We start from the raw sequence: 12,911 nt of genomic DNA on the forward strand, positions 1-12,911 counted from the left end.
TTTTGGTAAAGATGTAGCTTTAAAATATTTGTATTTTTATGATCAAACTTTTTTTAAAAAAGCGCTATATTTTAGAAAGATGCATGTAATACTGCATACAATTTTATCTTGCATTTTAACAGTTTTGCGTACTGTATTTATATAAACATTTCTCAATTCTCAGTTGATGGTGAACTTTCTCCTTGGAGTTCTTGGTCTGTTTGCTCATCATTTTGTGGTAGTGGTAAACAAAAAAGACGAAGATACTGCATTCCACATAGATGTGGTGGTGTTCCCTGCTCCTTTAACACGCTTGACTTTGAAGAGCAAGCATGTACAGGGCAATGTTTTAGTAAGTATTCCTCTATCATTCGTTTTTAAATTGAAAATAAAAAAAGTTTTTGATGTTTTAAATCATACCATGTAATGGGATGACTAATTTTAGAATATAATATTCTTAAATTACGCTGTAGGTATACTCATTGTAGGTAAGGTTCATTTTGAAATTTAATTCTTGAAAATGTGACAAATTTCAAAACTCTGCATGGCTAATCTGGTCCTTAACATAAATTTACTGAATTGCTGTTTTCTGTATCATCTACCATGCAATTTTCTGTTGGCAAATCAAAATGATGAATTTATGTAATATGCTATTTCCTTAATTATCAAGCTATAATAATTAATTATCAGTAAAACTTTTTTGCCTTTGTTAAAATTAACATTTTCAATTGCATTTAAATAATATATTCAAATAATATATAATAATGATAATAATTTAAAGTTATATAAAGATGTGAAAATAAAAACTCTATTTTTCATATTATTCATTGATTTTAAGAGAAAAACTAGCAAAAAATTGACAAAAGTGAAAATTTATTCCAAATTAAAAATGATTATTTTATATTCTCCACACAATTTCTCTCCTAAACATCAATATCAAAATAAAATACTATTGGTTGAGTTTGCTTACTTAATTATAAATCATGAAATATAAAAGAAAAGGGCCTTCATACTCCTAGAAGTACATATAAGTTAGAAGATGTGCTCACCACATTTCTTTTGTCAATATAGATTATGATAATTAACCCAGGAAAGAACAATGACCGTGTGACCATTTTTCAGATTTTGAAGACTTATCTTCATGAAATGCAAGCGAAACTTAACAGGTTATTATCAGCATTTATTTTCTGTTCAGCTGTTATTTTCTGCATTGAAGCAAGTTTTCAGCTTTTATGTCTTTAGATTTTCTTACAAAGAGTAAATTCTTAAAAAAAGCTTAAACCATAGTGAAGCAGTTTTCCCTAAAGTTCATTTTCTAAGTAAAGTTTAAAAAATGCAAAACCATTTTTGGAACTATTGTCAGAAACATTTCCATGCGAGGGGACCTGGATTTTGGACTATAACGAGCAAGGATACAAAATCAATTCGCCTCAAAAACTTTCTTCAAAGCTGAACTTGTTCTAAATAAACGTCAGATGTAACGAACTGTGTGCACACTCCAAACACAATAATATAAACAAATTAAACTCAAATTTAAATCAAATTTTTTTTTTTTTTGAATTCTAGTGGTCAATAAAAATCTATAGGTAAATCAAATTCATCTGGGACATTTTTTATAATCAAGATTATCAAAAAACAACAGTTTTTACTGTATCATGAACAAATGACAATGTTAGTTCATACAAAAAACAATTCCGACAGCATTTCATAAAATTTAATTACAAAATCAACTCTACTTTCAAGAGATTTTGTACCAAATCTAGATTTAAGAAATTCAAGAGCCTAAAGAAAGATAAAATGACCAAAACCTTTTGTTTATTTTTTAAAGATTATTTTTAATATTCTTACTTTTTTTTTTTTTATTCTTTTTTTCTTAAGGATTTCTCATTTACGGGATAACGATATTTTTAGTTTAATCATATTTTTAATAAGCATTTAATGCGCAGAAATAAGTTAATGACTATTTTTTTGGGGCTGTAAGTTTTGACCTGATTCATGGGTTTTAAAGCATTTACTTTCATACTTATTGAACGCCTCACAAACTGGTAATTTTCTTTAGCGTTCTACTTTCAGCTCATTGTTTTTGTATTTAAAAAATATTGTAGTAAATAAGTAAAACATTTTATAAAGAAGTTCCTTGAAATTTGCTTCAATCCACATTTCAACCCCGGTTGTGAATTGAGATCATCTCAAAAAAGAATTATTGTGTGCAAAATAATAAGACATACTTTCAGGGGCACTGTAGTTGGAATACTTAGGTTATTAAAAGCAACATATAACGATTGCAAATAGATGTTGGTAGGCAGATATGTTCGTAGCTAATTCCTTAATTTAACTATTTACAGTTTCAAACTCTCAAAGGGTCCTGGGGATAGGATCAGAAAAGGTTTTTAAGATTTTAAGGGGGTTTCATGAAAACTGTTTTCTCTACAGGATGGGTGTATGATTTGTGTACTAATACATAACAAGCATCGCTTGAGCTTTGTCACTTTGTGTCTAAAATAAAAGTTCACTCAACAAATTTAAATTTTAGAATACAGTGTTAAGAGCACAAATAAAAAATGTTATGTAATAGGGTATAAAATCTCATTTATTAAAAATAAGTTTTTAAATTTAAGAATTGTTTCCATCCTTTATGCATACAGCAGACTGTCAAGTTGTCATTTGTTTTAGGTTTTTTTATTGGTTTTTTTGTCATTTTTTTTTTTTTTTTTTTTTTAATTTTAAAAAAAGGAAATTGAAAGTTTTGAAATTGAAAGTTTTGAAATTGAAAAATTGAGAGTTTTCAGGTTTCAATAGTCCCCACTCCCTGGCGTCATCTACCTAAGCTTTTAGGGAAGAACAGTTTTACTTACGCGGTGAAATACAGCCTCCCTCGTTGCTCGATTGTTGGTTGTAGTGGCTGTCACGTATTGTCTTTTTCATATTAGTGATGGTTGAAGAAAACACTTAGTAATTTATTGGAAGGCATTTGCCACCATTTTGTTCATGCTGATTTGGTCCAAATATTTTTTTTAGTTCCTCAATTCTTTAACAGTCGAACAGGGTGTTCCTCTTAACTCCGTCATATATTGAAAACACAGAGAGGGATGACAACTTTGTTGGTACTTAAAGTTTCATACTGGCGTATCGCGGCAATCATCAGCTGAAAAAATGAAAAAAACGTTACATGATTAACGTAAACATTAATGAAAAAGAAAAAAACCATTAAAAAAATTCTCTTACAAAAATTGCTCTTCATAATATACGTGTTATGAAGAAGCATTAAACAAAACAGGTTACAGTTATAAGTTAAAACATAATAATATCCTAATAAAAATGGCAAGGAATGTAATCGCAAGCATAATATTATATGGTTCCACCCATCATTTAGCAAAAATGTGATCAAAAAAGTTGGCAAATAATTTCTTGATTTAGCTGAAATTAGTGTTTTTAAAAAGTTCTTTGTAGTACTTATCAGTATTTAGGTCTTCTTCATTCTGTGGGCGATATTCTAACACATGTGCTGCGTTGAACACCATTAGATGCACATCTTTATCTGTAAATACCTATAAATTTTTTATTATAAAAGAATGATAGTTTATTTAACAGGAATATACCCTCTAATTTGCATACTTCAGTCCCATCAAATGCACCAATTGTTACATCAAATAGACCGCATCCTTTTTTCATCCATGTCTCATTTCAATGAAGTGTATATATACATATATATATATATATATATATATATATATATATATATATATATATATGTAAAATCTTAGATAAATTTATGCAGATCCGTTAAAAATTACGTCTTCAATAAAGTTATGCACATCCATCAAAAGTTATATATATCTTCAAAATTACTTAGTGCAACTGTTACAAACTTTAGTATGAATATGGATATAAGCATAAATATATATTTTAAAGTTACACAGATACGGCCGCCAGGAAATTTATATTGCATCGAACCTGAATCTGGAGGGTGTCAACCAGCTGACAATACAGTTCTTGTACTTCGTCCAACGTCTGCTTATTGCAGCAACGACTTTTCCAAATTTGTTTTCAACCCAGCAGCAGGTACTTTACTTCATAACTGTAGCGGGAAATCCGTTTGCTCGAAAGATGGTTATAAATGGGGTCACAAGATGGTGCTTGATAGCTCATGTCCCAAAACTGACCTGAGAAGTCAGATTCGAAGAACTTTGTGTAAGAGCGAACTTTTGTGTTTTGTAAAAAATTTTTCAAAAACCTTTTTTCAAAAAAATTGTTTTGTAAACTAGGTATAATATTTCAAAATAAATTGATTTTTACAGGTCCATTTTTACAGGTCCATTTCCCATTCACTTTTATTTTAGGGCAAACTATTCAAGTTTTTGATGTTTGTTTTGACCCATTAGGCAGAACTCTGGGAAACAATATTAATTTAGGGCTTTGGGGAAACTGCCATGAGGCAAAACGCAAATTTTTAATGCCTGGCGTAGGTGAGAATAAGAGCTTGCATGTTAATTTTATTGCAGCTTTTTTTTTTGTATTGAAGTTTTTTTTTTATAAAGTTCTAAGTGTTATTTGTATGGTCTCATAAAATCTAGATATGAATTCTTTACACGTGGAATGTTTTGTCTGTTATATTGAAATTATTGCATTGTTTTTAGCTGACGGTGTTTACTTAGCTTTTAATTATTTAGCTGATGGTGCAGTATATGTTTCATTATTCAACAATATTGTTAGCCTCGAAGCTCTTAAATCCGATCCACGTTATCCTCACAATCCGACAACAAAAGGTTTTATTGACAATTTTGACTTTCCAACATTTGGTCTCTCTAAGAGCGGTATTCGTATGCATACTTATTTTAAAGCTACTCAATCGGGTTCTCACACTTTTGTTGTCTCTTGCGATGATGTTTGCGAGCTGCTCTTTACAAAAAATGTGACAAACCACAGTTCAGCCGTAAAGATTGCTGGGACTTCCAGTTACACGGAAAGATTTCAATGGAACAAGTAATTAGAGATTTTAGGTTAAACTTTTCATTTTTAATTTCCTTAAGGGTTATTTCTTTCAGTTGGCTTATTTTATCAATATTCAGGTACTTCGAACAAGAATCGTCGATTGTTAGTTTAACAGTGGATACAAAATATTACTTGGAAGTCAACTTAGTAAACATCGGTGGTATCGGTCATGCTGCTGTTGGTGTAAAACTTCCTAATGGAGATGTTTTAGCTCCTGTATCTTATGATTATTTATACTCAAAATACAAGTGAATTTTAAATTTGATTGCTTGAAAACCTTGTTAGCAACAAAAGTGGAATAATCAGAAAATGGGTTTCTTTATTTAGGAAAGTGTTTTTTGGTTTTTGTTCTTTTCTTCGGAAATTTGAAATCAATAAACTATTTTCGCTTCAAAATAGTTTTAAAAGGAAAACTGCTTTCATGCAATCTCATTTGCGTGAAACCAGTTTCCAGTGATTTGCGGAAAAAGCATACTAGGCAATGCCTAGTATACTTTTTCAGCAAATCACTAGAGGTTTTTTTTAGTATAACAACGCGCTTTTCTCCAAATTTTTCTAAACATTTGTATCTGCTAAAATTCTAGAAATGTTTACGTTTTGCAGAGAGAAATTTAATATTGTCATATCTCTGCATAACGTCAAATATTTTAGAAAATAAATTTTGATTAATTGATGATCAAGTTAGAAATTTCATCATTTTAATACCTAGCCTTGTTTGTATCGCTTGATCTGTTTTTAGGGCTCTACTTGTTCTAAAATAAAGCTAGTATATGAAGGTTCAGACTTTTCCAATTTTTCACTTTGGGATATCCATTTTTGCAATTACGTTTTTTTGGGTGTTTAATTAAAAATGCAGAATGGGATGTCAACGAGTATTTACAAATATGCGTAGAGGAGCAAGACAGCCGGGGTCTTCTAACCTCATAATCTCTTCCATTCTCAGTAAGCTCTGTCGATTTTTTTTGTCGAAATCATTTTATCAACTAATCATGATGGAAAAAATTTTCATTAGTGAAATTGATTTACTTTTATATTCCCTTTAAATTTCAATCATTCAGAAGATTAGTGACAACCAATGAGAACAGATTGCTTTGAAATAAATATTATGAAAAAATATCATGTAACTAGGTTTTCATATCAAGTTGAAAGCAGGATTTAATACAGTTCTTAACCCCTTAATGCACACATTAATTTGGAATTTTCGATCAAAAAATGATCAGTTTTTTTTTTCATTGATTTAGTATTTATGTATAATTGGAAGAAAGGAAAAAGGATTTTCAGTGGCGTTAAGCTACGATACGTAAATCGAAGCACGCTGTGACATATTCAGTAGATAAACATATCGTAAATAAGTACCCGCGTCGGGAACGAGCATATAAAAATTTGTTTACAACAAAATACGTTCGCTCGAGTGTCACACGGGCATATTCAAAATTCGCCGGAAAGGAACGCCCGTGTCAGAGACGGGGATACATTAAGTGGTTAAAAACGTACAATTCATTTTTTAAAAAGTTCTTAAAATAAATCATAAATAATATAAATTATTTTCATATTGAAAGGTTTTTTCAAAATAGCTTATAAAGTCTATGCTGCGCAAGGAATGGTGGATCTCTTCATGGCTGACAGCATCTTTTGCACTTCACCAATTCCTTTAGCCAGCTCAAAAGTCGGTATGTTATCATCTGTAGCCACGTTCAGAAGAATCTGAAACAGTATTTAATCACGTTTTAAAATGCAGTAAAGTTGCAATTTAAACAAAACCAAGAACAAAAAAAAATATTGCAACAAATGCGAGTCAACTAACTTTCTTGATGTGATGCCAAGAACTGGTAGAATCCTTAGTGGGCTTTTGGTTGACTTGAGATTTCTTATCAGCTTTGACAGCTAGAGAATGCAAGTATTTGATGTACTCAGGCAACTTTAAGCCTCGATCACTTTCGATAACATCATTTAATGCCTGACGCACGTGATTAATGCTATCACGTTTTTTCCCCTTGAACACACTTGTCGCTTTATCTAAGTAGCTTTTAATATCTACAGCGAGATAGAAAAGTTTGAACGAGATTTATCCGATAATTTTATAAAACTATCAACGGAAAGTGTAAGTTCGGAATTCTTAACGCAAGTTTTGAAAACAAACTTTTTTAACTTTGTAACAAAATCGTTCATTTTTGAAAAAAATAGTTTTATTTTAAAGCAGTTTCTTTTTTTTACACCGCATGAAAATAAAATACCGTGTAAACGTTACTTACGATCTTCTGCGTAATCTTTCCAATGCCAAAGATCTTCTTGTTCATCCAAAGTCATGTTATTTAAAGCTAAAGAGTTTTTAGTGGAGAAATTACATTTAGTGGAGAAATTGTATTCCAGCTTTTTGGACCAACAAAAGCGGTCGCAACAATTATGATTATCCTCACTGTCATCGTTTTGTTTTTCAAACTCGTGAAAATAATACTACTTTTAATAAGCATTACTTGAGGGGTGGTGAAGTTTTTGTTGTTGTTTTAATTAAAAACAAAATAAGAGCAAATTTAAAATCAATAAAAGTAATAGTTTCAGCAAATATTACTTACGCGCTGAACGAATTAAATCATTCAAATAGTATATTTGATTCAAGTATGATCTCTTTTGGTACAAGAAACCTTCTTTCGCGTCATTTAAGTGTTTAATGGCTGAAGAAAAGCCATCTGCTATTGTGGTATACCTCGAAAGAACGCTTTGATGCTGATGACAAAAATCATGAGATTCTACGAAAAATAAAGCAATATTAAAATCAAAACAGAATTTACGAAGGAAGTTTTTTTTAAACAAAACTTATATAAACATTAGTTCAATCAATAAAATTCTATTTAAAATCGTTGAGTAAAGCACCGAAGTTTAAATACAAAATACACTATCTTGTTAGTAGATTGAAGGCCCGAAAATAAGTTATGCCAAACTGAACTTTTATTGGACATTATAGTCTTTCGATAAATCAGTGTCCAATATCTGATGTTAAGTTCAACTCTATTTATTCATAATAAAGAAAATATGTGAAACAATGTGGATGAGAGAAAGTGGAGTGGATTTTTATTTGTGAACATCTATTCGAAAAATGAATAATTTAAGTAAAATTTAACGTTATCCACTTTACACTATTTTGTGATTTCTATTGGTTATTTTTAAATAACGCAAATAACTCATAGAAAAAAGTAACAAATAAAGGAAGGTAGCTATCGCATATCCACATTTTCACACCTTCAATAGGAATTTGATGACGAGCAGAAAAATTTAGTGAACGCACTACTCCATCCTTAGTACCCATGCCGATATCTTCGACGTTGATGTATTCCCAAGGCACAGCATCTGCCATAACGCTGTTCGTTTCTTCGCTCCTTAAGTTGACCTGAGGTAGAGGATCATAAGCCAGTCGATGGATGCGCAGTTCTTCTTCTGTGTAAACGTGTGATCGCTTCTCTAATGTAACTGTTGTAGTCGATTTGACTTCATCTTCAAGACGTGATGCATTACTTTCCATCTAATAAATCCAAAATTAAAGGTAATTTTATAGATACATTTACAATTTAAACATTTTGCTGCTACTGCTACGATTTAAAACTTCATAAAAAGTCAAAAAGAATTTCAAGAGAACAAAAGGAATAAAGTTTATATTTTTGGTTGACAAAAGTAGAAATTTTTCTGGATCTATAAATATTTAAATGTCAAAAAAAAAATTTCTTTATCAGGATCTAGTAGTTTTTGAAAGAATTTTTTAGGTTTGAAAGAACTTTACCTGTTTACATGCTCGATCCACTTCATTAACTTTAGCATCAATGTTTGCAGCATTCTCATCCAATTTCTCTATTTTAGGTTCTACAGACACTGCCGCCGTAGAGCCTAGCATTTTGAATACGGACAAATCAATGCATATTGATCCTAGAGGCAGAAAAGATTACGCTTATAACTTATATTTTTCTTAGATTCAAAATATTTTTAATTTCTTCAAAAAAGAGAAAGTTTTTTTTATTACTGATAATTGGTGTTAATTACAAAATAATATACATTTCACTACTTACCCTGAAAGTCAAATGACATTCTTTCAAGATAACTCCCTTTAAGTTTATATCCAACACAAGTTTTGGTTTTTGGATCAAATTGAGCATTCAGACAAATAGACTCAATTTTGATGCTCATTAATTGTTCAGCAAGAGTGAGGATTGCTGCAAACAATTATAAAGCAATTTTAAAATGTAGTTATGTCATATATTTAAGTAATATATTTAAGCAATTAAGAAAAGACAACAACTATTTAAAGAGAATATTGTAAATTCACCCATTGTTGCATCTTTGGCCAACTCCACCACACTATTTGCAATTGCAATAATGCCATCAGCAATTTTAGTCATTTCAGAAAGAGCATTCCCAAAGAATTGTCCTACATTTGATAGGCCTAACATTATCTAAAAAAATGTAACATTGATATAGTAATGTGTATGTATGTATGTATGTATGTATGTATGTATGTATGTATGTATGTATGTATGTATGTATGTATGTATGTATGTATGTATGTATGTATGTATGTATGTATGTATGTATGTATGTATGTATGTATGTATGTATGTATGTATGTATGTATGTATGTATGTATGTATGTATGTATGTATGTATGTATGTATGTATGTATGTATGTATGTATGTATGTATGTATGTATGTATGTATGTATGTATGTATGTATGTATGTATGTATGTATGTATGTATGTATGTATGTATGTATGTATGTATGTATGTATGTATGTATGTATGTATGTATGTATGTATGTATGTATGTATGTATGTATGTATGTATGTATGTATGTATGTATGTATGTATGTATGTATGTATGTATGTATGTATGTATGTATGTATGTATGTATGTATGTATGTATGTGTATGTATGTATGTATGTGTTTGTATGTATGTATGTATGTATGTATGTATGTATGTATGTATGTATGTATGTATGTATGTATGTATGTATGTATGTATGTATGTATGTATGTATGTATGTATGTATGTATGTATGTATGTATGTATGTATGTATGTATGTATGTATGTATGTCTGTATGTATGTATGTATGTATGTATGTATGTATGTATGTATGTATGTATGTATGTATGTATGTATGTATGTATGTATGTCTGTCTGTCTGTCTGTCTGTCTGTCTGTCTGTCTGTCTGTCTGTCTGTCTGTCTGTCTGTCTGTCTGTCTGTCTGTCTGTCTGTATGTATGTATGTCTGTATGTATGTATGTTTGTATGTCTGTATGTATTGTTATTTATGTTGTTGTTATTATTATTATTGTTGTTGTTGTTGTTGTTGTTGTTGTTATCATTATTATTATTGTTGTTATTAATACTATTATATATGAGCAACTGACTTTTTATTTTGAGTTATATGGTGGGAAACTTTTTGTAAAAAAGGAGCAATAGCCAAATTTCTATATGGAAGTAATGCTTAAAAATGACAATTTAACGCAAGTTGATAATTTAATTTCATTGTATAATTGCAAATGAATTTCGTATAGCAAATTTATGAGATTTTCTTGTTTAACATGTAAAATAAAATGTTATAGAGCAAATATGTTATGCAGCAAATCATATTTAATAAAAGACATATTTTTATCTAAAAATTACCAAAGATCACCTTTATTCCTAATTGTTCAGCCCATGCAGCAAAACTAGCCAACCCTTTTTTAATTTGGCAATCAGCCATACATATAAGATTTGGAGCTTTCCATTTACATTTGTCCCATTTCAAACAGCCAACAGGACGTCCCCAAATAGTAGTACAATGAGCTACCCATCCATAAAATGGAACACAAACTAAAACAATTACAAATTATTCTGAAAAAAAATATGCAAATCTTTTTCGTGTCTGATATACAATAAATTGAGAATATATACATTTTTTTATGAGATTTAAAAAAAAATCTCCGAGTTCAATGAGATGAAAGAATAAAAATAAATAGTTATTCTTGTTATACTATTTCATTATTCTTACACATTTTATATACAGGGTGCGGCAGCAATTGGCAAACTTTTTAGAATTTTTTTCAAAATGAATTTTTAAAGCACTAAAAAATTATATTCATGGAATATTATTGAGAGAAAAGTTGAAGATAAATACTTTTCCCACCTTAACATTCAATTAGGCTTCCTTTTTTTTGATCACTGCCTCAAACCTAGGACGGAAGGACTGGCAGGTGCATATTATACAGTCCCTTGAAATTTATTTCCTAACATGAGTAATTTATGACTTTAGTGACTTGACACTTGAGTGGATCTTTTTGCAAGCCTTACTCTTAAGTATGCTCCACATCCTATAGTCAAGGGGATTCAGGTCAGGGCTATATGGTGGCCAAAAGTGTTTGGGCCAAAAATTAGCCACATTGTCCGTAAGATATTGTTAAGTTTTTTTGGAGCCATGACAAGGTGCATTATCCTGTTGAAAGATGTAATTGTTTTCTGGGAATGTCTTCTTCAGCCATGGTACTAGCGTTTTAGTAAGCTAATATACACATCAGAGGTAACGTTTTCTTTCTCTTTGATGTAGATTGGTGGACATTTCTCTCCATTAGAAGCAATGATTCCTAGCATCAAGATGGACTGAGGGTGCTTGGTTTGACACACAGGTGGTGCTTTGTCATCCTTCTGCACAATGAATCTGTCATTACATCTATATATCACATAGTCAACACTAAACATTTTTTCATCTGAGAAAACTTTAACTGTTGACGAAGCATGGCTTTTTAGCTGGTTCAGAAGCTTCTTAGATTGCTCCAATCGTAAAGTTTTTAGTCTTTTTGTCAAAAGTTGACATGAAGGTCGGGCCACACTGACTTTTCCAAGTGTTTTTAGAGCTCTTCTAATTGTCCTATCATCAATATTGAACAATTTCGCTGTCTTTCTGATGGATACAGTAGGATTCTTTTCAACATGCTTTTTCAGCTTTTCTGTGAACTTTTTATCAACTTTTTTGTTCACTGGAGATGGCATTTTGGCTCTCTCAGCACTGTCACGTTTTTTCACTTTGTAAAATGTAGTTTTAGACACTCCTAAAACACGAATCACTTCACGTGCAGGCAAACCTGCAGAAATCAAATTTAAAGCTTCAGATCTTTTAGCTTCCATTGTAAAACTTTTAACTAAAATGTTTTTCATTCACAATTTTATTAAAATCTAAGACAGTCGTAAACATTAATCAACAAAAACAAATAGTGGAAGTATTTTATTTACATCACAAAACCTAGCCAAACCTAGTCAAAAAAATTTGCGAATTGCTGTCGCACCTGTAATATTATAAATATTTTGAACAGAGTTTAATAGGGCTTTAATCCTTAGGTTTTTTTTAACAAAAATAAAATAAAAATAGGCTCTGGATTGAGTTTTTTTCTGCTTCTTATATTAAAACCTCCACCTTTTCAGATAATAACATTTCATTGAAATTTACCAATAATGGTCTTGGAAAGTCATTTTTTAAACTTATTTCAAGTTTGATCAAAATTCTTTGTAGAAAATTCTATTTATATTAACCCCAATTTCTTTTGAAGATACAAAATCACCCAATTGTGTCAATGTATTGTTGCCTGGTTGGCCAAAGTAGATATTTATTATCAGGGATGCTCTGCTGTAATCATCATTTTGATAACAAGTACCTATTCTTCATGCACATTTTTATATAAACATATTAGTTGAACTTAAGGCCACTTGGGACAAAAAAATATAAGTCCTGCCAGAAAATGCAAGCCTGACAACCAACTTGGTTTCAAACTTTACAGCTGTCAAGTAATTTACACTAGCAGAATTTTGTTCTACATTATTAGAATAGGTCATATTATTAATCACTGTGGTGTTTTCTAAAATGAAATATAGTATATTGTCATTGATGTACAATTTTCCTTGAAGCTCCTGATACT

General features: G+C 30.4%; 2 protein-coding genes across 5 annotated transcripts in view; one reads left to right on the top strand and one right to left on the bottom strand.

The window, feature by feature from the left end:
- LOC145192795 (uncharacterized) overlaps nucleotides 1-5,302 on the top strand; it is a 34,648-nt gene extending 29,346 nt beyond the window's left edge. For all 3 annotated transcript variants that reach the window (XM_090065730.1, XM_090065729.1, XM_090065732.1), the window contains 5 exons: nucleotides 164-331; nucleotides 3,892-4,170; nucleotides 4,320-4,445; nucleotides 4,650-4,962; nucleotides 5,049-5,302. In XM_090065730.1, coding sequence (XP_089921856.1) covers nucleotides 164-331; nucleotides 3,892-4,170; nucleotides 4,320-4,445; nucleotides 4,650-4,962; nucleotides 5,049-5,223 — 1,061 coding nt within the window. In that variant the 3' untranslated portion in view covers nucleotides 5,224-5,302. The remainder of the gene's footprint in view (nucleotides 1-163; nucleotides 332-3,891; nucleotides 4,171-4,319; nucleotides 4,446-4,649; nucleotides 4,963-5,048) is intronic.
- A 1,110-nt stretch (nucleotides 5,303-6,412) lies between these two features.
- LOC145200006 (uncharacterized) overlaps nucleotides 6,413-12,911 on the bottom strand; it is a 28,063-nt gene continuing 21,564 nt past the window's right edge. For both annotated transcript variants that reach the window (XM_090065733.1, XM_090065734.1), the window contains exons 21-29: nucleotides 10,640-10,818; nucleotides 9,284-9,410; nucleotides 9,027-9,170; nucleotides 8,744-8,886; nucleotides 8,209-8,488; nucleotides 7,545-7,718; nucleotides 7,224-7,289; nucleotides 6,776-7,005; nucleotides 6,413-6,675 (exon numbers count right to left, since the gene is read on the bottom strand). In XM_090065733.1, the coding sequence (XP_089921859.1) occupies nucleotides 6,556-6,675; nucleotides 6,776-7,005; nucleotides 7,224-7,289; nucleotides 7,545-7,718; nucleotides 8,209-8,488; nucleotides 8,744-8,886; nucleotides 9,027-9,170; nucleotides 9,284-9,410; nucleotides 10,640-10,818 (1,463 nt within the window). In that variant the 3' untranslated portion in view covers nucleotides 6,413-6,555. The remainder of the gene's footprint in view (nucleotides 6,676-6,775; nucleotides 7,006-7,223; nucleotides 7,290-7,544; nucleotides 7,719-8,208; nucleotides 8,489-8,743; nucleotides 8,887-9,026; nucleotides 9,171-9,283; nucleotides 9,411-10,639; nucleotides 10,819-12,911) is intronic.

This window comes from Hydra viridissima, unplaced genomic scaffold (assembly GCF_058129835.1).
Source record: "Hydra viridissima isolate aposymbiotic clone 2 unplaced genomic scaffold, HvirCarnegie_v1 scaffold_10, whole genome shotgun sequence".
Taxonomy (NCBI): domain Eukaryota; kingdom Metazoa; phylum Cnidaria; class Hydrozoa; order Anthoathecata; family Hydridae; genus Hydra; species Hydra viridissima.